The 25,748-nt window shown below is 33.7% G+C and overlaps 1 protein-coding gene across 1 annotated transcript; it reads left to right on the forward strand.

The window, feature by feature from the left end:
• The first annotated feature begins 9,567 nt into the window (after nucleotides 1-9,567).
• On the forward strand, nucleotides 9,568-24,823 carry RSAD2 (radical S-adenosyl methionine domain containing 2). Its single transcript, XM_074209605.1, has 6 exons — nucleotides 9,568-9,958; nucleotides 15,388-15,549; nucleotides 17,530-17,759; nucleotides 19,320-19,469; nucleotides 21,357-21,389; nucleotides 22,498-24,823. Exons 1-6 carry the CDS (start codon nucleotides 9,619-9,621, stop codon nucleotides 22,660-22,662), a joined length of 1,080 nt encoding a protein of 359 aa, XP_074065706.1. The 5' UTR covers nucleotides 9,568-9,618; the 3' UTR covers nucleotides 22,663-24,823.
• The last annotated feature ends 925 nt before the right edge of the window (nucleotides 24,824-25,748 follow it).

The following is a 25,748-nucleotide window of genomic DNA, read 5'->3' on the forward strand; positions in this document are numbered from 1 at the left end:
ATTCTTTGATCATTTAGCAATTGGGGAGTGACTTGTAACCTTATGAATCTAATTCAATTCTTTGTATATTTTAGAAATGAGATCTTTATCAGAAGCCCTAGCTGTGAAAAATGTTGTTCACCTTTTAGTTTACATTCTAATCTTGGTTGCACTGGTTATATTAGTGCAAAAGCTTTTAAATTTAATATAGTAAAATCACTCATTTTACAACTTATAATGTTCTCTATTTCTTGTTTGGTCATAAATTTCTCCTCTTTCCAAAGATCTGACAGAGTATTTCTTCATCTGTTAATTTGTCTATAGTATCACCTTTTTTTTGTAGTTTTTGCAAGGCAATGGGGTTAAGTGGCTTGCCCAAGGTCACACAGCTAGGTAATTATTAAGTGTCTGAGGCTGGATTTGAACTCAAATACTCCTGACTCCAAGGCCAGTATTCTATCCACTTTACCACCTAGCCACCCCCGTATCACCTTTTATTTGTAAATCCTGTATCCATTATGACCTTATTTTGGTATATGGTGTGAGATGAGTATCAATACCTAGGTTTTGCCATGCTATTTTCCAGTTTTCCTAGCAGTTTTTGTCAAATGGCAAGCTGTTATCCCAGAAGATTATGTCTTTCAGTTTGTCAAACAATAGATTACTATAGACATGTACTGCTGTATCTTCTGTATCTATTCTAAATCACTGGTCCACTACTCTATTTCTTAACCAGTACAGGCAATTTTGATGACTGTTGTTCTATAGTATCACTTTAGATCTAATACAGCTAGGCCATTTTCCTTTACGTTTTTTTCCTTCAATTCCTTTGTCATTCTTGATCTATTGTTATACCACATGAATTTTGTTACTATTTTTTCTAGCTCTGTAAAATAATTATTTGGTAGCTTGATTGGTATAGCACTGAATAAGTAATTTAATTTGGATAGAATTGTCATTTATAATAGTTTAGTCTAACCATGAGCAATTGACATTTTTCCAGTTGTTTAGATCTGACTTTATTTGTGTGAAAAAAGGTGATGCTTAAACTAGTTTTTGAAAAAAAAAGTGACGGATTTTATAAAAATGATAGTAAGAGCTGAATTCCAAGCATGAGGGATAGCCTATATATAGGTGCAGAGATTTGAAATAGAATGGTATGTGAGAAACAGAGAAAAAGTCAATTTGGCTCTTTCACAAAGTACAGGAAGGGGAGATAATGCATCAGACTGGAAAAATATGTTCAGTCCAAGTGGTGAAAGGACTTATAAGTCAAACTAGTGTATATATTTATCCTAAAGACAATAGGAACACGATGGAATTATTTAGTAGGAGAGTGACATAGTCATATCTGTCTATTGTGTGAATATAAATTGAAAATCACTTAAGAATAAAAGTGAAGAATGAATTGATGAGGGAAAGAAACTTGAAATGGAGTCAATTTAGTGCCCCAGGAGTTTTCAGTCTTATCTGATTAGTAAAATATAGCATAATTAAAAAAAGACAGCAAATCATTAAATAATTCCTGGACAATAAATTTCAGAGCGTGGAGAGATTAGTTTGGAGTCAAAAGTTTTATGGAGTTGATGGTACTTGAACTAAGTCCGGGGAATAGATTGAATTTGGACAGATGAAGTAGAATGGGAAGACATTCATAGGTAGATTGAGTGAGATAATAGGGAGAGACATCAGGAGTAGAGAGGAATGAATAAGAACAAGAATGAAAAATATAAAGTCACCAATTTACAGAAATGTTAATGGAAGAAACCTAGAATCAAAAACTTTTAGAACTTACAAGACATAGGAAACATTATTTAGAATCCTTTAAGCAGATAAAGAAACCTAATACTAGAAATATTAAATGACTTACCCAAAGTCACACAGCTAGTTAATGGAAAACACAAAACTCACAATCTTCTGTCACAATACAATGTCCTTCCTATGGCACCATGCTACCTCTTGACATGTTAGAAAATTGAAAATGGCATCATCGTTCAACTACAAAGGCACAAAGGGCATGCATGTGAGCACTGACATTGGGAAAAGACCCTGATGTTTCTTTTTCAACAATTTGATGGAGTCCCTGTCTTTAATTGGAGGATTGGCAACCCTGATGGTGTATGTGATGCTAGACTATTTTTTTTAACTCAAGACACAGGGTAATGGAAGAAAAGGAAAGGTATCAGGTGAGACCTTGTGTCTCCCTTATGGGAGAAAGGTCTGAGTCCTCAGGAATGTTTCCTCATGTGTATGTGAGTCATTTTTCCCCTCTGGAAAGGGAAACTAGCAAAATAGGATCCTTTTATGCTCCCTCTATAAGTCGTGTTGTTTCATAACCCTCCCTCATTTAAATTCACTTGCAGGTCATGGCAGTACCTTCCTAATGTCCTGTTCTTTGAAAATGAAGGACAGGGGCAGCTAGGTGATGCAACAGATAGAGCACTAGCCCTGGAGTCAGGAGGACCTGAATTCAAACCCAACCTCAGACACTTAATAACTACTTAGCTATGTGACATTTGGCAAATCACTTAGCCCCATTGCCTTGCAAGAACAAAAACAAAAACAAAAACAAAAAATAGCCAAGTTTTCGCAATACCTTCTGGTGATAAAAATAGAATTAGAATTCAAGATGGTGTGTGTTTTCCTTGAATGGAAAGTGAAAGTGAAAAGGTATACTGTGTTTCCTTACATATTTACTTCAAGGGATTTAGGGATTTACCAGTTTTGGAAAATTTTGCCAAATACAAGATGATATTGAACCTCCTTATGATTAAGCTTATTTAAGGCATCTATTTGAACTAAGGCATTATTTAAATAATAAATTACTAGATGAATTCATAGTAAAGAAACAAATCCTCTCAGTAATCTCAGACTATATTTTAAGCAGAAAAGAATGACATAAAAGTGACTCTGTCTTCTGCACCAAAAGAAAGTCCCTGGAACAACAGAATTTTTTTTGGTTTTAGCTAACTGCCTAAATCCATATGATTCTTTCTAAATATAATTAAAATATACTTATTTTGAGTCTGTGGTAAGTACCCCCATACAACTATCTACCCAGTATGCTAACCTGTATTAGAAGAGTTTTTTTTTTTCAGTGGGAATTATGGTGTTTCCTCAATGAGAACTCTTTATGCCCATATGATCATGCTACCTCTAACCCAGATAGAAAAAGGTCCCCAAAGAGAAATGGATGAAGTTGTACCTGTCCACATAGTTGATGCCTACTGGCCTGAGAATTGTGAAAATTCCCTTAATCAATGCTGACTGGAGCTTACAGTTACAGAGAGTGACTTGGCACCCTAAATGATGGTGACTGAGATTCATATAACCTGGATATGTCATAGTAGGACTTATACCTTCAGAAAATGTGATCAAAATGTGAAAGGGTGGAATGAAGAGAGAAGTACTTGCATTTCATTTACCACAGATCTTTCCCAGGTCTCAGTATGACTGCAGCACTACCCATTCAATAATTAAGTTAGGTAAGCATTAAAGAGTGAATGTCAGACCTAAAGCACCTGGGTATACCTTTGGTTTTAAGTAAAGTCATAATAATTATCTAGACACATAGGGCACCTTAGAGTGTTCTAAAGATTTGCTGCAAGTTTTGTTGCTGAGAGGGTGATAGGATAGGCATTACAGTTCCTGATTTTTTTTATTTGAAAGGGGAAAATAAGGTTGAGGGAACTGAATTATTTGGCTAAAAATTACATTAGAAAGCAAAAGCAGGTAGAAGTTCATAAAAATAAAGGAATAGAAAAAAATTGAATACAATTTGAAATTTTGAAAAGAATATACATTTATATAGTAGAAATATTTTCAATATAAAAGTTTTATTTAAAATTATAAAATTCATTCACAAATTTTATAGCTGTATTTTGTAAATGTGTAATTTAATATGTTTTCATACCATTACAAAATTTGAACAAAATTATAAGTAATTAAATAAAAGCATACAAAGAAATATTTGAATGTTAAAAATAATCTTTAATAATAATATAATAAGCAAATACTATAAAAATAACTGCATATGAATCTCTGTATATAAAATTCTAAAGCATGGAACCTCTCTTGGTTTATAGAATCCCATCTTCAAGATTTACTCTTTACCCACTGAAATTTAACTTCTTAGTTAGGAAATATACTTTCTGGGTGTTGATGAACTTATCTTTGAACTTGCTCTCTAGCTCTAAGGATACAAATAGAAAAATAAAACTGGATGGAAATAGAAAGATAAGAGTCTTTCTCTGCTTTTGAAAAGTTCACATGGGAGAAACTTAGGTTTTTTAAATCTGGAAGGGTACTTAGAGGTCAATTAGGCCAACTTCCTATTTTGCAGATGAGGAAACTTCAAACCTATATTTTCTGACTCTAAACTCAGTATTCTTTTCAACATAGTAAACTACTTGCCATATTGATTTTTCAGGAGTCAGAAGCACTACAGTAACCAGACTTTCAGGGGACTCAGTCTCATCTCTATAATATTTCAGGTTTTATAAATCTCTTTTCTCATACTATTCCTTAAAGTGACTAGTAACTGAGGTTGAAGCTGTAATGATACTCTGAGTAACAAATATTGAACAACTCCAGGTCCAGTATTCATTCTACATTACTACAATGTTGCCTGGACCTGAAGTACTCATCTATGGAGTCTTCAACTTGGAGTTGGTTTACTCCCAATCTTTGTGCTTCAAACTTTGGGTTACTTTAAATGTGAACTTTTTTAATCCCTTCAAAACTACCCTTAGCATTTACATTATTTGGATTTCACTTAGATGAAGTTATTTGAAAGAAAGTCAAGAAAGAGGCAATGGATTCAACATGGTAATTTATACAGGCATGCAAAGAGAAAGCATATTTTTAAAAATCTTGTTGACTATACCTTTAAGCCCAAATCATTCTAGCACTTATTGACTGGCCAGTAATAACCCCCAGATCAACCACTGGTAGCTTGTTTACATGGCTTAGAAAAACTTTAAATTTTTTGTTTTTTATTCCAACTAGAAAATTTGATGTTCTTCTCTCAAATTGATTTTTGGGACAATAAAATAGGTCAACGTTACTCATTGCTTTTTGGTTACCATTGGGATTTGATGACTCTGGTGGAGAAAGTGAGGTTGATGACTTTGCACTACTCTGCCTCACATAAATCCAATTCACACACAAGTCAAGGCATCATCCTCATAATATCATTGATCCTTTTTGAGAATCAAAGATAAACAACAACAATAAATCCAACATTGCTATGTCATATGAGTCATATGATTTTGGGGGGAGTTTCCAGTGAATATGAAAGGTATGTTTATACCATATTGTAGTCTATACCCCAAAATCCAATGTATCTTAATTTAAAAATACTTTATTGATAAAAGCAATGTTAACCATCATCTGTACATGTCTTGTAGTCTTTTTTTTTTTTTTTTGGTGATTACCTCAATGTTGGTGGCTGCTGACTGATCAGAGTTGTGCTTGTTGAAGGTTGAGGTGATTATGGTAATTTCTTAAAATAAGATAAGGAAATTTGTTTAATTGATGGATTCTTTCACTTAGAGGCCATATTGAGTTCTTAATTGACCTAATTTCAATAATGTAATATCTCAAGTAATAGGGAGACCTGAGGAGATGGCAAGCTATGGGGAAGGACCATAACAGAATGCATGCAACATTTATTAAGTTCATCATCTTATATAAGTGAAGTTCTTGAGTACCCCAAAATAATTCTAATATCAAAGTAACCCCCAAAGATAATATCAAAGATCTTTGGTCACAGATCATCATAATAGATAAAATATTGATGGAAAAGTTTTAAGATTTATGAAAATTAACAAAATATAACACACAGAGATACAATATGAACACATGGAGTTGGAAAAACAACACTGATAGATTGCTCAACAGTGTTGCAACAAGCCTTCAAATTTGTAAAAAGCACGATATCTGCAAAACATAATAAAATGAAGTACAATAAAATGAGTTATCCCTGTGCATATTTGAAATCATTTGGACCTGACCTATCTAATCCTCTTTTAATCTTTTCCCTTATCCCTTCTAGGCTATATCTCAAACATGGAATTAGAAAATAAGAATGGGATCTGCTAAACCAACACTCCAATACTAGAAACTTTAGTACTAATATCACTTTTTTGGGTTTTTTTTTTTTTTTGCAGGGCAAATGGGGTTAAGTGGCTTGCCCAAGGCCACACAGCTAGGTAATTATTAAGTGTCTGAGACTGGATTTGAACCCAGGTACTCCTGACTCCAAGGCTAGTGCTTTATCCACTACGCCACCTAGCTGCCCCTTTAATATCACTTTAATCATTAACTTGGTGTATAACTTTTGACAAGTCACAAGGTCTGTCTGGATTTCAACTTTGTCATTTTTATATGAGGTTGGATTATTTGATCTCTTAGGTCACACTTAACTGCTAATATTCTATAATTTTATAGAACTGATAACTATGGAAACAAGAACATAACATATAGGTTGGAATTTTTAAGTAAGTTGAAAGCCTTGAGTCTAGATCACCTGACCTAGAATCTAAAAGACTGGAGTTCAAATCCAGTCTCAGATACTTACTAGCTGTGTGACTCTGAGCAAGGCACTTAACTTATGCTTGCCTCTACTTCTTCAGGATGTTTGAAGGATCAAATGCATATTTGTACAAATCCTTTAGCCCAGTCTGGTTAGGCAACTAAGTGTGTCAATGGATAGAACACAGGGCCTGGAGTAGGGAATATCCAACCTCAAACACTTATTGGTTGTGTGACACTGGACAAATCACTTAACCTTGTTTGCCTTGGTTTCCCCCTCTGTAAAATGAACTTGAGAAGAAAATGGCAAACAACTCTAGGATCTTGGCAAGAAAACCCCATGGGGTCATAAAGAGTCAGACATGACTAATAGATTGATACCTGGCAAGTGCTATATAAATACTTCTTCCTTTCGTTCCATTCTCCCCTGTATATATTGTTGAGATTCAACTTATTGTTCAATAAATATATTCTCCAGGGCAGCTAAGTGGCACAGTGATAAAGTACTGGCCCTGGAGTCAGGAGTACCTGGGTTCAAATTGGTCTCAGACACTTAATAATTACCTAGTTGTGTGGCCTTGGGCAAACCACTTAACCCCATTTGCCTTGCAAAAGAACTAAAAAAACAAAAACACAAAAACAAATAAATATATTCTCCCTCCCCCACCCATACACACATATACACACACACACCCAGAAACACAAACACTGTGTATATATGTGTATGAGTGTATATATGAGTGCATATCTATCTATATATGAGATTTTTTTTTCACTCTGAGTTCAATAAATATTCCTCCCCACTGAGAAACTCAACCTTAGGAACCATCTCTGGGATTTCATAGACCAACTTTAGACTTATTCTCTTCTAGGTCTCCACTTGGAAATCTCCAGCCTTGCCACGTCCTACCCAGTCTACCTGCTTGCCTAAGCTTTAGTCCCTTTTGCATGCTTTAGACCTGTTAGACAATTCAAATTGGAGGTCATAGAGAAATCTTAAATTCACTGTATCTAAAATTGAATACAACACCATCTTCCTTCCACTCAAGACGGTAATCCTAATATCACATTATAAATTCCTCACTCTCCCTTGACTCATATAGCCAATCAATTGCCATTTCTTGCCATTTCTGTCTCACAAAATCTTTTATGATAATCCTTTCTCTCTGCTCATATAACTACTACCTTAGTTAAGTGTCTCATCAACCCCTGCCTAAATTATTGCAAGGGTCTTCTAATTGATCTATTCCAGAACTCTATTCCAGTCTCTATTCCAGAACATCTTATATACTGTTGTTAAAGAAGTTATTTTAAGCACAAAACTGAATAAGATCCTCCTTGATCAACTCCAGTTGCTTTCTATTGCCTCTAAGATAAAATGTAAATTCATCTATTTAACTTGTAAAGCCCTGTCCAACATATATTTCCAGGCTTACTGGGCTATACTCATCATCCAGCATTCTCTTATAATAGTTAAAGTAGCCTTCTTAATACTAGCATACCATCTCTTGTCTTAATGCCTTTGTACTGGTCCCATGACTCCTTACTTCTACCTCACAGAATCCTTTTCCTCTAAGAAATAGCTCGGGCACCATCTTCTGCTTGAAAATTTTCCTGATGCCTCCAACGACTGATGGTTTCAGCCCCAAACTAACTTGTACATAACTTTGTATGTGTATATATTTTAAGTGCAAATGTATAATTATTAACTTTGCATTTATGCTGTATATATTTTTAAATGTTCTGATGGTATAGTTGGTGTTGGACTCAGCACAGGTCATGCCTTATGTTTTTACCAAATATATGCTTAAGCTATACCACTGCAGAGAACAAATAGTTATTTGAATACCAGATGCAGTCTAATATGCTCATCTGAACTGTACCTACTAGGATAACTCTTAATTTCAGTTTCTAGTGTGAGACTGAGGTGCTTTAATGGAGAAAAGAAGAATTGGAGGAAAAAAGGGATTCCAACAATGTAAAGACTAACAGACTGCCTTCTGTGGGGGTGGGGGAGGGAAGAAAGATTAGGGGGAAAACTGTAAAACTCAAAATAAATAAAATCTTTCTTAAAAAAATAAAAAAAGGATTCCAATGATTCAGGGAAACTGAGAAGCATTGCATAGCTCCTTTCCAGATATCTAATGAAATTTAACAAGTAAAGAGAATTTGAATTTATAGGTGTCACCTGAAAATATTTTCTATTGTCTTAGGATGTGAGTCATAGTTTGTTTATTTGTCATCCACATTAATCATGTTGGGGAAAAAAAGAAAAAGAAAGTGAAAAAAAATCGGTTCAGTCTTCACTCAGAGTTGATTACTCTTCTCTCTGACGTTGGTTGGCATTTTTTTATTATGAGTCTTTGGAATGGTTAGTTTATAGTTTATTGTCAATTAGTTAATTAACTCTTAGAGCTAGAAGGTGCTGAGACCACAATACCTGGTCCTTAAGGATTGCCAGGAAATGAATGGAATGAGAAGCAAAAAGATTTAAGATGAAAGCACCTTTGTTCCTAGGGTTAACAATGAAGTTGGCATCCCAGAGGGTTCTTGGGAAAAGGCAGAATGATTGGGAGTGGGATAATGGGAAGAATATAATTGAGAGAAATGACCTTCCTTTAATATCCACCTCCCAACTCTAGAGCTTTGATTCTATAAAGGTAAAAATCATCTGTTAGAATAAGTCAGGGATATCAGATAGCCTGAGTACAATTTCAGAAAGACAGTTCAAAATAAGAAAACCCCAAAAAGTTTGTCCAAAATCAAAACAGGACACTGGAAAATATCTTCCAAGGATTCTCAAGGACCCTAAGTTAAGCTTCATTCCCAAAGCATCTGGAACATTGCATTCCTATACTACCAGCAGGCTATAGGGAAAAGGGGATGTAGTTTCCTCACGGCATGGATTATGTAATTACTTGTCTAGGTTTCAATTTTCATTTCACTAGAGAAGGAAATTGAAACTATTCATTTGATGAGGAAAACAAGAAGTGTCGCCTCCCACATGTGACTGAAACTAGCCCATGAGAGCTCTGTTATTTAAGAGCAGGATTTGAAGTGAGCTTCTGTGGTGTTCTGTGCACAGCAGTGAGAGAGTTGGCAGAGATGTGGTTGCTCACACTAACAGGCTGTGTTGAGAAGCTACTTTATGTTTTTAGTCTCCAACTGACATCTCTGTGGAAGATGCTGATACATTTATACTCATCTTTTGGGACACTGCTCTGGTCTGCAGGTGGCAAGAGAAGCAACCAGCTCAAGGAGAAGAGAGGGGGAACAAGAAAAGAGACAGGAGAGGAAGATGCATCCCTTAACCCTGTCAGTGTCAATTATCATTTCACACGCCAATGCAACTACAAATGTGGATTCTGTTTCCACACTGCTAAAACATCATTTGTACTTCCCCTGGAAGAAGCCAAGAGAGGTCTCCTTATGCTTAAAGAAGCAGGTGAGTCTGGCTTGAGTTTCTTCAATGTCTAGCACAGAATATTGATAGAAGCTCTTGGATTTGGAGTTTAAAGGTCTGACTTCACATCCTGGATCCACCAAATTTAGAATTTGGAAATATGTCAGAGAAAATCAAGTCCCTGGGTTCATCACTTTTTATGTAATGAACCACTTTGTAAATCTGATTAAAGCCTAAGGGGCCTTTCTAGAATGATGTCTGTTACCTACCATTCATAATTGGAAAAAATGCCATATTTTAGTTAGAGGTGGGTGTAAATAAAAGATGTAATTGCTTTTTTCCTATTAAGTTTACAAACTTCCAAAAGTCATGGAATCTGATCTAGTTGAAAGACTGTGGTTCAGAGGGTGAAGCAGTTTACCAGAGATTACACAGCTAGTAAGTGACAGACCCAGGACCAAAAACACCTTTGAATCAAAATCCCATGATTTTATGCTATGTGACCTTATACAAGTCACTTCCTCTATTTTAGCTTTAAAAAAAAGATTGAACTAGATGATAATAAAGATGCATTTCAGCCCTAAAAAAATTCTATAGATATTTCAGTATACTGTGTGTATTTGTGTTTTATGTATGTAAGTGTGTAATTTGCAGAAGCTATGACACACTGAAGCATGAATCCATTTTGTTAACAGGTTCAAGTCTGACCTTGTATGTTGTTCAGTCTATTCTTTCCTAGTTAATGGGGAAAATTTTTTTTCAATTTTAAAATGCTGAAACAAAATTGAGAAAGAATCCCTGGTCCTTGCCAATCCCACCAATTAGATCTATCCTACCAGTTTGTTAATTGCATCTAATATAAGAAAGAAAGAAAAATTAAAAAAAAAAAACATCTTCTCACATGAGATAACATTACAAAACAGTTTATTCCACCATGTTCTAACATACAAGATGATAGGGTATGAGTTGAGTGATGTTACAAAAGGTTTCATGGCTTTATGATAGGATAAGCTTGGAAGAGTTGTAACTTGAATCTTTAAGGGAAGATTTTAAAATCACAAATCCAAATGAATATTAGTATTTTTTCTAAATCATTTTGAATGGGCCCTCTAGTACAGGAATTGCTTAAATACTTTTTAGATGTCATGTTAAGGACAGTTTACTTACTGAGAATTCTCAAGAGAATAAAAGTTAGGGTAGATAAAAGGAAAATCTCTCCTAACTAGGGGTTGGAAAGTAAAAAAACAAAACTGATTTGTATGCTAATAAGTTTAAGTCTATTCACATTAATCTGAACTGATGGGCAGAAGACAATGGTACATCAAATGAATATTGGTTTTATGCTTTATCTATTCTCAGGAAAATGACTAATTTATCTCTGAATTAAAAAGCCACAAGTCAACAATTTGTCCTTAGGAAACAATTTATGATTTTGTCAGACTCCATAATCACTGGGCATATAGTCTCTAATAACAGCATGAGTACAATACTAAGTTAAACAAATAGACTGTAGCTTGAAAGCAGAAATGACACAGAATTGTAAACATGAGTCACTTCATACCTGTGAACTACTTTCATACTCTAAAGACAAAAGTGGTGTTTGGTCACTGAGGATGGCTACTATTTCTTCTTTATGAAACCTTTAGATTTATAAGGCACTTTTCTCCAAAAACCCTGTGAAGAACGTAGTATAAGGATCATTAATTAAATTTTACATTTGAAGAAAATGAAGCTCAGAGAGTTAAACTGCCCATAGTCACATGGCAAGTGAGCTAAAAAGCCAGAACTTGCCCCATGTCCACTAACTCAAGGTTCACTGTACTTACTACGATACTATATTACTGTACTTCTAATACTTAAGTTTGAATGTGAATATTATTCATGAGGATATCATAAATTATCAGTTACTATTTAGAAGAATGTTTCAGATACTTTACCTATACCTTCAAATTGATTTTCAGAATGAGTAAATCAATACTTTAGAAATTATCTACTCCAAGAATTCTAAAATTGGCAGATTTGGATAGACACATCCAATGGATTTTTCATTATGAATTTTACATTATTCTGAGAAAGGTCATAGACTATATCAGACTATCAAATGGGTTAATGATACAAAAAAGGGAAAAAAATGTTTAAGAACACCTGAGTTAATTATACTGATTTAAAATTATAGAATTTAGAGCTAGAAGGGATATCTGATCTAATTCTTTGATTTAAAAGAAAACTAAGTGCTAGAGAGGGTAAATGGTTTGTTTAATGTCCTGCAGAAAGTGGCAGAAACAAACTTTAAGTCTAGAATTTCTAACTGTAAATGTAGCCCTCTTTCCACTGCAGCATGTTGCCTTTCCTGAAGTATGATATATTTTAGAATGACAGTTGTTGAACATAACTGTATTCCTAGACAGCAATGACTATGGATTTTTGGGGTTTTAAGCAGAGAAATATAAGAAAAAACAGAATCAATATCCCGTTAATGTTCAAGTATTTTTAAGATGTGTATAACTCTTGTGAACTTATTTTGAGGTTTCTTGGCAAAGATACTGAAGTAGTTTGCCATTTCCTTTTCTAACTCATTTTACAGATTAGAAAAATGAAATAAACATGATCAAGTAATTGCCCAGAATCAAGCAACAAGTAAATGTCTGAGGTTGAATTTGAACTCAGAGATGAGTCTTTCTGACTCCAGGTCAACCCTCAATCCATTCTGTCATCTAGCTGCCCTTAGCTTTCTACTTTGACCAAAAATTTTTAAGAAGAAATGTTTAATATTCAAAGACTTAGCTCTTGTTGAGATGTATTATACAGTTCCTTACCTTCAAGGCAAAAGGAATATATACATATTATATATATATATATATATATATATATATATATTATATATATATATGTGTGTGTGTGTGTGTGTGTGTATATATATAATATGCATATTATATATATATATATATATAATTTAGCTTAGTTATAACAGGGTAATCTAATCATAGTGAATATCAATTATGGTAACAAATCATAATATAGTGAATCTCAGATTGGTTGCTATTGATGTATGAAGTTTCACTGGTTACCCATAGATTTTTCTAAGTGACTAGTATTTCACTTTCTCTGGATCATTTCTGGTCTCTACTGTCATGGGATATGCTTTTTTTTTTGGTATTTTTGCAAGGCAAATGGGGTTAAATGGCTTTCCCAAGGCCACACAGCTAGGTAATTATTAAGTGTTTGAGACCAGATTTGAACCCAGGTACTCCTGACTTTAGGGCCAGTGCTTTATCCACTGCGCCACCTAGCCGCCCCAGATATGCTTCTTTTAAGAATGTTTATTTATCTTCTGCTCTTCCCTTTGTTTTCTTTCTGCTTCTCTTATATTTCTAGACTCAAAGCCCACAAGGTCTCTTTAGTAATTGCTATCCAGCACGACAGGGCCATTCTAGAGAACCAACTAAAAATATAGTGTGCTACTAATAATTTCACTGGTGTTTATATTAGGATATTTATGTTTAACTAATCTTCAGACCTTTGAAGATATTGTGCAAAGGATATGTGTCTTAATATTTCTCCCACTTCCAGCAGTTAGGATTTTCTAGTTAATTCTTGTTCTTTTTAACACGTAAATTTTTGTACAGAACTGAAATTTCATTAGAATATTTTGGGAGGGGCAGTATGGAGGGGGCTTTCAAGATGAAAACTATTTCATTGGTCCTTGTGATTTGTGTTATTAATGACACGTGAGAGGCAGTGAACAGATGATCTTAACATCTCCCAAGGCCAAAAATACAGCTAGAGAAATATATATTAGACTTTGGGAAATTAAAGATTATCAAGAGACCCTCTGATAACATCCTCATTTACAGTTGAAGAACCTAAGATATTTAAATGACCTACCAAAGATCATAGCTAAACTATGATAGAGATGGAAAGTGGATCCAGGTACCATGTTGTCTCCTGGTTCCATGATTTCTCTATCTTAAGAAATACATCATTTAAAAAAATTCTTTTGGAAGTTACTTGAATGAAAGGACAAACACACTTAATGATGAACAAATGTCAAAAAGGCTGCCTTCAACGATATTCTCTCCTCCCTCTCTGAAATTCTTGGAACTGAGCTGGATAACCATTATTCCTGTCTGTCCTTCTTGATATTTGTATAACCTTGGGCCAGTCACTTAACCTTTACATTCTTCAGCTTCTTCATCTATCAAAAAGAGGATTTGTATTAGAGGATTAAAGATGAAAGAAGGGAAAGATGGAAGGGGGACAGGATGGACTGGATAGTCCTTTATAATCCTATCCATTTCCTGAGAGAATGAGAGATTCAATAATTATGATTCCCTTAACCATCTAGCCCTGAAACACTAAATTAAATGCCAGTCATATAATTTCATAATTCCCAGAGCCATGGCCCACTTTCTTTATTAAATCTTCCTTGTTTATTTTGGATCAAATTATTCTCTCTTAATGTGTACATTTTTGTTAGCAATTATATCTGTATAATTCCTTTTGGCATGTTATCCATTATTATCCAATATTCCATTGCATAATATCTTTCTTGTGTTTGGGTCTTAACTTTCCAAACTGGATTGTAAGGCTCACGAGAAAAGAGACTTCAGGTGTAGGATTTAGAGTTAGAAGAAATATTTGAAATCCTCTAGTCCAAATTTTTTTTAATAGATGAGGAAACTGAAGAATAGAAAAAATTAAATAATTAGAACAAGATTATGCAAATGTCAAGAAGGACAGCTAGAAATACAATTCAGCTATAAGATCATAAGTTCCAAGTTTTTAGCTCTGGGGCTAAAAAGGACCTCAGAGAGCAATTAGGAAAACCCCTCATTTCATACATGAGGAAATTGAGATTCAAGGAAATTAAGTTATTTGCCACAAATCACAGATAGAAATCATCAAAGAAAGAAATTAGAACACAAGATTTTAAACCCTCTATATCACACTGCATCTTTTATTTCATTTTCTGGGACTATTCCTGGTGTCTAACACATTTTATGGGTTTACTTACTCAGTGTAGCTTCTGATGAATTAGGTATTGTTTCAAAAATACTTGATAACTAAATAAAATGGAATTAAGATTATATTCCCATAATCTTAAAAACCAAAATTTGTAAAGTTAAAGTTATTGCAGTTTTAAAATATTGCATAATAATTAGAAATATAGGCATTATATTAATTTTCTACTTGTTTTTAAAATAGGAAATTTTTTCTATGTACACAGTAGTTGCTTAATGTTTGCTAAGTGAATGAAGGACTGCTTGTAATTTAATAAACCCAGAAACAAAGTACTCTATAAATATCAGCTATTACTATCTACTTAGCAAAGTTTAGTGTGCTGCTTGAATATAAGGACTGTTTTTCATTCTTTTATTCTGACTCCTTGGGAAAGGATTTTGCATATTCAGTGTATAATGAAAGGTTGTTTAATTTAAATAAAAAATAACTTTTCTCCTGACATTTGACAGGTATGGAGAAGATCAATTTTTCGGGAGGAGAGCCATTTCTACATGATAGGGGGGAATTCCTTGGCAAGTTGGTGAAATTCTGTAAAAAAGAACTAAATCTCCCCAGTGTCAGCATTGTGAGTAATGGAAGCCTGATCAGAGAGAAATGGTTCAAGGACTATGGTAAGTGGCATTCTTATGTGCTAAAAGGTTTGGTATTTTTTATGCTACTTTTTTATTATTGTTGGAGCTATTCTTCCTTTCTTCCCAAGAACTGAGAGTGTCTGTGCTGGGGAGTTAGAATGGCGAAAAACCCAAACTCCCAGAAACCTTCTGCAAATTATCTGTACAGTTTGAGTTCAGTAGGGCCCTGAGCAGTAACAATAATTGATTTTGAAGCTGGAAGGATCTTTAGAGATCATGTAGGCCAGACTCTCTTTTTACCACAAAGGAGACAGGGGCCTGGAGAAGAAAAGGGACTTTTCTAGCTTAATTAAGCAATATTTGATACCAAGTCTTCTGATTCCCAATAAATGATATCATAAAACATGGAACATAGATCACAAGACTATAATTCTGGAGACCATCTAGTTCAAAGACATCATCATTATCATTATTGTCATCATTATCATAAATTAAAAACACAACAACAACAAAAACCATTTTTAAAAATCAAGGAAACTGATGGTCAAAGGGACAGTTACTTGCCCATTGGCAAACAAATTCAGGAAGTAATTAGCAGAGATGAAATTCAAAGTCATATCTCAGATTCCAAGTTCAATGCTCTTACCATTATCAGAGGGGAAGAAAATGAATCAAGATTAAAGATTTCAGAGGATTTATGAACCAGTGGGACTTAAGATGCACCTTGAATGATCAACGGGATATATGACATAGTTGAAAGAAGACCTAATTAGAAATCAAGGGTTCTAGTTCCAACTCTGGTACTGTCTAGCCTTATTAAATGAACAAGTCACTTGGTCTTAGCTTCCTTATCAATTAAATGGGGATATTGAATTAGATCGTCTCTAACATTCCTTCTTCTACTCTGTGAATCCTGTGGCTCTACAGGTAGAAGATGGCATTGTAAGAAAGAGGAACATGGGGCAACACTTGGGCATCATCAAAGGATTACGGTATTATAGAATTTAGAATAAGAGGGGGCCTAAAAATTATCTAGACCATCTCCCCTATTTGAATATAGGAATGCCCCTAGTTTAGAGAAGAGAAATGATATATTCAAGGTCATATAGGTAATAAGTAGCAGAGTTGAGAGTTCCTATGACTTCAAGTCATTTATATATTTGGATTGACTAAAATGGAGGGATATAGTTGAGAACAGCTTAGAGGTAATAATTAACAAGATAACATTTATACAATTCTTCAGGATTTTCAAGGCCCTTAATGTGTATGATCTCATTTGAGTCTCACTTCAAGTCAATGAAGCAGGTGCCATTGTTATACATAATTTATAGATAAAAAATATAAGATTCAAAGATTTGCCTAGGGTAAATATCAGAGTTCTTTCTTAAATGAAGAGGTTGGAATAAATGATCTTAGAGACTCTTTCAATATTCTCACATCTATGCTTCTATGCTATGTTGGTGTTCAATAGCTGTCAACATCACTATATGTATATAAAAGGAAGATTTACAACAAGAAAGATTTGAAATACAAATTGCAATAAATTCATAATGGCATGTGTTCATAAGGTGTATATATATATATATATATATATATATATATATATATTCACATGAAGATGAATCTAAATCAAGCTAATCTTCACAAATCCATTCCCTAGCCAAACTAAGGCTACAGAAACCAACTGTGGTATATGAATTATGTTTAAGGGAGTTGGGAAAGAAACAAACTTTTTTAGCAGAATGTAGAAAAACATAATAGCAAGCTATCTCGCACTTCAGGTTTCTCATCTAGAAAATTAAGGTCTCTGATTTTTACATTTATTATCCTATTTACATGTACATATATACTATTACTATATATACACAAATACATATTATAAATGCAATATGAGTGCATGTACACATATGTATTTGCATATGGATATATATACACATACTGATGAAGATTTATAAGTTATATATTATACCTAGTTCTTAGAAAAGGAAAACTGAATACTGTGATATTTTTCCCTTCCAGGTGAATACCTAGATATTCTTGCTATTTCGTGTGATAGTTTCGATGAGCAAATCAACGCACTGATTGGTCGTGGACAAGGAAAAAAGAATCATGTGGAGAATCTGTGGAAACTGAGGAAGTGGTGTGCAGATTATAGGGTTGCTTTCAAGATCAATTCTGTTATTAACAGATTTAATATGGAAGAAGACATGAATTATCAGATCCAATCCTTAAACCCTGTTCGCTGGAAAGTAAGTACATAACCATATTTGTCCATTTCTTTTTAATAAACAAGATCTTAGAAAGGATGTAGTTGGCAAAGTTTGGGATGACTCAAGCTCAGTGAATCTCAGCTTGGAGAAAAGGGATCTTAGGTCCTAGTTTCAATTGTGTTAATGCTTTCACTCTACCCATACTCAGTTCTCGATCTAAAATATTCTTAATACTCCAAATGAAGTATTACTGGAGAATATCACAATGCTTAGAAGCCTTCTCACCTCATGCAACTCTCAACCATGTCTCTTCACGAGACGATTCACTCACCAGTCCAGAAAACTTTCTCTGGTTCGTTTCCTTGGCTTCTCCATTTGCAAAATAGGAATGATAGCCCTTGGGGAGAGAATGAAGGGGAAAAAGTTAAAAGCTATGTTAAATACTTATAAATTTCTCAGAGGGAAGGCTATATGATATTATTATTATTATTATTATTATTATTAATTTCTTTAAGATAGAAACTCTCTTTTGCAAAATTTTTTAAAAAGAGAGAAATTAAAAGCATTTTGATAAATTTGAACACATGTCCTGAATCTGAGAGTATATTCACCATTCCTCACTTATGTTCCTCACTATTGCAATGAAAGAAGGAAGGTCAATTTTCTCAACATTTTTCTGAATATTTTTAAAGTTTCCAGTTTTTTGTCATTTATTCTTCTTTTTACATAGTTGTAATAATTATGAATATTGTTTTCCTTTTACTGTTTACTTCATTCTGCATGAGTCTATGTAAGTCTTTCATTGTTTCAGTGAATGTTTATATTCATCTTTTCTTGTGTTAAAGTCATATTCTATAACTTTTGAATATTCCACATGCATCTAACAATTTCCATATTGTTGAACATTTACTTTGATTCTACTAATTCACTGCCACATTAAAATTAAATACTATGCATATTCTAGTAAATATAAGACCTTTTATCTCCTTGGGCTCTTTTCTTAACAAGACCTCTATGTTGAATGCTTTAATCACTTTTGAAAAAACCACCAGTTCAAGCTCCATATCTCACACGAAATCTTTTCTTATTCCCTTACCTCCCCCCAGAAAATTACCTTGTATTTATTCATTTTGAATATACTTATCTTGGTATATTTTATCTCCCTTTAAAGTAAGAAAACTCATTTTCTTTTTGTTCTTGTACTCCTATCACCTAAGTGCCTTATATTTCTCTTTAAGTAGATCTAAAAATTATATTAGTTGAAATTTACATTTAACCTATCTGGTCCTTCCTGGAGTATTAAAAGAGTAAGAAAAATAGGAATCTAAAAGTGCTCTATATAAGTATAAATAATAATGCTTTAATAACTTAAAAGCATTTATTGAATGTGTCTCCTGCTAGGTGAAATTTTTCCTTCTTTACAGATCTTAAAGGAAATATTTATATTCCCTGAGGTGATTCTTCTGTGTAACACACTTCTGTTTAATTCAAGGGAGTATAAAGGAGAGAGGAAAGTGATCTGCAGGAAAGAGCATGCTCTGATCCTTAATAATGAAAAGTACTTTGAAGAAGACAATGACAATGCTCTATGTCTTTCAGGTGTTTCAGTGTCTAATCATTGAGGGTGAGAATGCTGGGGAAGATGCCCTGAGAGAAGCAAAGAGATTTGTTATTAGTGACGAGGACTTTGAAAAATTCCTAGACCGTCATAAAAGCATATCCTGTTTGGTACCTGAATCTAACAAAAAGGTAATAGCGAGCTAGATCTATTTTTTTTAACTGTCAGAGAGAGCTAGATTAAGCACAAAGAGATCACTGTTGGAAAAGCAACAATTTAAATCTGTATGGAACTTCAGATGTCATCTAGTCCAACATAGTCCAAGTTCCTCATTTTACAGGTGGAGAAACTGAAGTCCAATGAGCAGAAGAGTCTTACTTAAAGTTATATAGGTAGAAAGTAGCAGAATTATTATTTGAAGCCAGGGCTTCAGATTTCAAATCTGGCAGTTAGGGTCAGAGGAGTTCTTTTGAATCTCTGTAGTCTCACATAAATAACTAAAACTTTCTTGTTCTCAGTTTCCTCCTCTGTAAAATGAGATACTTAATTTTTAAGTCCTTGTATTTTAATTCCATGTGCTGAATTATTAATTTTTCTTTCTGAGAGGCAACGTGATCTAATGGGCACATATGTATATATAGTTTGTGTGTGTATCTATGATGGAGAGGGGGAGGGAGAGGGAGAGGGAGAGGGAGAGGGAAAAAGCATCCTCTAATAAACTTTTAGAGGAGAGGAGAGGAGAGGGAGAAGTTGAGTTGGAGTTAGGAAGACCTGAGTTCAAATTCAGCCTTAGATACTTCCTAAGTAGATGGCCCTGGGCAAATCACTTAACCTCTATCTGCAATAGCACCTACCTCCTAGGGTTGTTGTGAGAATAAAATTAGATATTTGTAAAGTTCTTTGTAATGCTATTATTCTTTTATTCTTGAATCTAAGCATATATATAATATATATATTATATATATGAATAATTACTTCATAGAATCTCTGACTTGGAAAGGCCTTTAGAATTCAATTAATTTAACTGGTAGTAGTAGAGGAATTCTCTTTTTTACAACATTCCTGAAAAGAGAACTTGTATTTTCTGCCATATGACAGTATGACAGTTATATTGCAATGTAATGGATACTGGGTTTAGGGCCAAATGATATAGTTTTGAATCCCAGCTCTGCTAATATTTAATACTTGGGTAATCCAGGACAAGCCACTTTCTCTCTCTAAACCTCAATTTCTTTCACTGTAAAAAGAAGTAATAAGATGAAATGACCTCTGATATTCCCTTGAACTCTGAATTTTGATGGGAATGCTATTGCCCATGACTCTAACAAAGTAACCCACTTAACTTTTGGATAGCTCTAATTGTCAGGAAATAGTTTCCTGGTGTAGAACCAAAATGTCTCTCAAAACACTCTCTCTCAGTTATTTCTAGTTCAGTTCTCTGTTACCAAGCAAAGTAAAACTAATAATCCTTCTTCCATTTAATACTTAAAGATAGCTATATTTCAACCAATCCCCATATCAAATGATTTCCAGGTACCTTACCAAAGTTCAAATTCTTTCCCCATTTTCATTGTCCTTTCTAAAATATAGTACTAAGACCTGGATGCAATATTTCAGATGTGACCCAATCAGGGCAGAGTACAGGAACACCACTTGTTAGACTTTTAGTGTTCTTGTTTCTATAACCAGGAGGTGGAATTTCATGACCTATTGGTCTCTTTCCAACTCAATATGTTATGTGTTTGACAAATATACCTTCTAAGATCCACTAGGTCATCCATGTGGGTACTCCCTCCACTGACACTGACCCTTCAAAAGTTGCCATGGTCAACAGATATAGCATTTGTTAGTTATCCTTTCAATAGGAAGCCTTTCTTGAAGTCACTGGACAGGTAGTCACCAAGTCAGTATTGAAATATTGCCAATTTATTAGGATTTGACAAATCAATATCTGCTGACAACCTTCAGGGACTGCAGGTTACCTCATGTTACAATGGAGTATTTGAATAAGACTTTAGTGGCTCATGCAAATTTTTTTAAATTAAATTTTGATGATTTTTTTTTGCTTTGCATTGCAGATGAAAGATTCTTACCTTATTCTGGATGAATATGTAAGTCAACAAGTTATAAAAACACTAGTTCTTGCAAATTGGTTAAGAACAACAGATTATTATTATATTTTATAAGCTAGGGCATGTGTATATTTCTGAATTCTTAAGCAACATTTCATATTTCTGTAAAAATAATATATTAATGAGTAATTATTTCTTATCAAAGCAAATATCCATTTAGGGTTATATCTGAGAAATGTTCATTGTGACAAAAGTTGATTTTAGACATCTTAAAAGGTAATTTTGCTTTACAGATGTCAAAATCCATTTTAGGACTAAGACTGTGTCTATATGACACAAGATGGAATAGTCATTTGGCAATTGTTCAGTAAAATTGGTTAAGGGAGAGAGCTAAACTATTTGATTAAAAAGCGGAGTTTTTATTTTTGTTTTTGAAGGCAAACTAATCTCTTTGAGATAGTCAAAAGAGCATAGACCTGACCTCCCTACCAAGTATCTGGGTAACCTTGAACAAATGATTAAACCTCTCTCTAAATAAATGGATTAGACTAGATTCCCTTGAGTTCCCTTCTGGCACTAATGTTTAATGGTTCTTTCTTTCTCAGTTCTGAATCTCTTATATGGCTGTTGAGTTTTCTCAGAGTAGCCAAGTGAACTGCTAGATAACCACTTTGCATTATCTGAGCCAAAATGTGGGTTAAGACATTTTAACTTATCTCTTATTTCCACAGAACTTTCTTGAATTACTACAACTGTTATATTAGACCTAGAAATGGAAACAAAGACATAGCCTCTATCCATAAGGAACTTAAGATTTCTGCTCTCATCTCTCCAATAAGTAATTTAGTATGGCACTATGTAATCCAACTAGCAAGAGTACAGCCTTAAGACATTTAGGACCTTAGTATATATAGTAAGCAATCATTTGTTGAACACCTATTCCGTGTCAGACATTGTACTAAACAGTGGTGGAAAAAAGTGAAAAACAATAAAGCATATAAAAATTCAAGGTCTTTATTAAGTGTTAGAAATAGTAGGTGTTGGGGTGTGTTTCAGCATGTATTAATTTTCTACCATAAATTTTCTCTCTTTTAATTTTAAAATTTATTTTCATCCATTTGATCATGTATATTCATAAATTTTCTAGATGCGCTTTCTGGATTGTACAAAAGGCAGAAAAGATCCCTCTAAATCAATTCTGGATGTGGGAGTAGAAGAAGCCATAAAATTCAGTGGTTTTGATGAAAAAATGTTTCTAAAACGAGGAGGAAAATATGTATGGAGTAAAGCAGACCTGAAGCTGGACTGGTGAAGATAATGAAAATATTGGCACACCTGAAAAAAGGGAATCGTTAAGATAAATCTTTCTCAACACTGCAATTCTGTTTCTGAGCTACATCTGAATGACATCATTTTTTTTCCAGTCATTTAGACACCCCATGGGATTTTGGACCTTACAGGTTTCATATTCTAACACTTTCACTTGACAAAGGAGGAAACGAACAACCTCAGAACCTGTTGGATGATACATCTTAAAAAGACAAATAGGAAAGCTGAAGTGGACTTCAGTGACTCTTGCAGTTCAAAATATGAACGCTAAGGGGCAGATGGCTATTATGGAATACCCTCTACAGGAACCCTCATGTTGAATTTTGTAGGCTTTTATTTGGAGTAGCAATGTCAGAAAAATGGGCAAATTAGACCCATTTTGTTCAGAATGATTTTCTAAGGAAAACATAACCTCTTTAATGAAAATAATGGCCTGCTATTTGGCTGAATTGAACTTTTCAACAAATGAGAAAGAAAATTTAACAGCATGTGGGTTTTTGTTTTTTGACATATAAGGAAAACTTTGGTTTGAATCCTACCTAAATGGTCCTTTTCAGATACAGGGCTATAATGGATCTCTCCAAATACCCTTATTCAGTATCAGAATCAGGCCTGCTATTTTAAAGCATTCATTTATTCACTCATTTAATAGACATTTGTTTATTACCTACTATGTATTAGGCATGGTGTTAAGCAATAGCATACATACAAAAAAGGGGCAAAGGGCTCTAAGGAGCTTATATCCTAATAATGGGAGAGATAACATACAAACAAATAAATACAGGCTAGATAGGAAATAATTCAGAGGGGAAAAATTGGAATTAAGAGGTGTTAGTGAAGACTTCCTTTAGAGAGTGAATTTTAGTTGGGACTTAGTGGGATTTTTATTATTATTTCATGACTTTAGAGCTAGAAGGAACTTCAGAAGGCAACATAAATGTCTTTATTTTAAAGATAATGAAGCAGAGAACATCCATGACTAGCTTAAGGTCACATTATGGTATCTGAAGTAAATGTTTTTTTTTTTTACATAATCCATCAGTTATATATATAGTACCAGTGTTGCCATATTCATTTTAGAGGTAACTAAGTCTCAGAGAGAGGAAATTAATTACTTATAGTTCCAACATTTACTATAGATGTCTAGCTAGGCTACATATTGAATAAAATTAAAACAGGGGAGTCATATGTTTTTTAAAAACACAAACCTTCTCTATTTTGTTAAATGAATCAATAAGCATTTATTTTATTAACAGACTGTTATGTGCTAATACTATCCTAACAGTTGGGGATACAAACTGAGAATGAAACAATCACTCTTCTCAAAAGAATATAGATGAAGTGATAATAATTGTTGGTTGTATGCATTGTCTTCTACATTTATGCTGTTACATGAAGTTTTGAATAGCTAAAATCATAACTAGAAATTCTCATGCCCAAGAAAGATCATACAAAATGGCTCAGGGAAAAGAAATTTGAAATATTCTCTCAAATGAACTTTTAAAGAAAAATCAGTTGGGAAGCAAAGTGGAGAGATGCCAGGCTACAAATCTCCTGGGCAAAAGAGACTCTCCTTTGGAAGTGTACCATCTGATAGCTTCTTACTTTGACCAGTTATTCTTTACAAGGTGCTAAACTCATTTTTTCCTATGGTACTGAAGGAGAATCAGTGAAACTACTGTCCTCTAAATTTCAGTATTTATTACTTCACTTTAGTTTTGTTTCTATAACATAGTGATAAAAGTTTGCAAAAAGAAGCTAGACCAGAAACTGATTTTTTTTAAAGAATTCTAACCTTTCAGATAGACTTTGTTATAATAAGCTATACTTGATGTCATTGATATTGTGTTTGTGTGTGAAAATTGATGCTTTTTAATAAATGTGAGGAGAAGCTAGATGGCACAGGGGATAGAGCACACTGGTTTTGGAGTCAGCAGCACTGAATTCAAATCTCCTTCAGATGTTTGACATTTGCTAGTTGTGTGATGCTGGGCAAGTCCGTTTATCTTGATTGCCTCACCAAAAAATAAAAAATTATGTGGATGAGTTTGTTACCTATGCTTTTTTTTCCCTGTAATCCAAGTTTAGCTGTTAGAGAACTGTTGTGCAATGAAATAAAATATTTTACCTCATTCATTCTTCTAGTTATACTGTTGTTATTTTACAAATTGTTCTTTAGTTTCAGTTCACATAATTTTGCATCAGTACTTTAAAGTATTTCTAGATTTCTCTGAAACGATTAGACCTAATAAGATTGTATTACATTCTTATACTGCATCTTGTTCTACCATTCTTCAATGGATAGATACCCTTTTAGCTTCTAGATAAATATTTGAGTTATTATAAATATTTATGTACATTTAGTTCACTCTCCTTTTAAACTCTATTGTCTTCTACTGAAGTCTGGGTTAAGGTGTAGGATTCTTAGAAACAATTGTTTATGCTCATAAAAAGCCTTCACTAAGAGCTAGCTATTTCAATAATCAGTAGAAATATCAATAATGAATGAGTATACTTAAAATAACCTAATCAGTACTCAGCCTTGATGTGATAGGATAATGGGCAAAAGAGTTTCAATATTGTCTTACAGATTTGGGCCATGACCTAGACAGTAAAAGGGAAGAGAAATACAGAATGAAAGCCTCCTACCATTGCTGCCAGTTTGCCATACCTATCAAATGATCAAAGAATTATTTTATATAATTTGAAAAAAAACAATAAAGAAATTCATCTGGAAGAACAAAAGATCAATAATATCAAGGAAACCAATGAAAGAGAAGAAAAGGAAGGCAGCCTAGAAGTTCCATATCTTAAATTATATTACAAAGTAGTAAACATGAAAACAATCTGGTACCAGCTAAGAAATGCAATGATGGATAAATGGAATAGATTAGATACATAATACACTGTAGAAAATGACCGTAGTAATCTAGCGTTTAATAAACCTAAAAGATCCAAGCTTTGGGGGCAAAATGTTATCATTTGATAAAAATTACTGAGAAAACTGTAAAGTAATTTGGCAGAAAGTAAGTACAAACTAACATCTCACACATTATATCAAAAGAAGGT

Source organism: Macrotis lagotis, chromosome 1 (genome assembly GCF_037893015.1).
Source record: "Macrotis lagotis isolate mMagLag1 chromosome 1, bilby.v1.9.chrom.fasta, whole genome shotgun sequence".
NCBI classification, from domain to species: domain Eukaryota; kingdom Metazoa; phylum Chordata; class Mammalia; order Peramelemorphia; family Peramelidae; genus Macrotis; species Macrotis lagotis.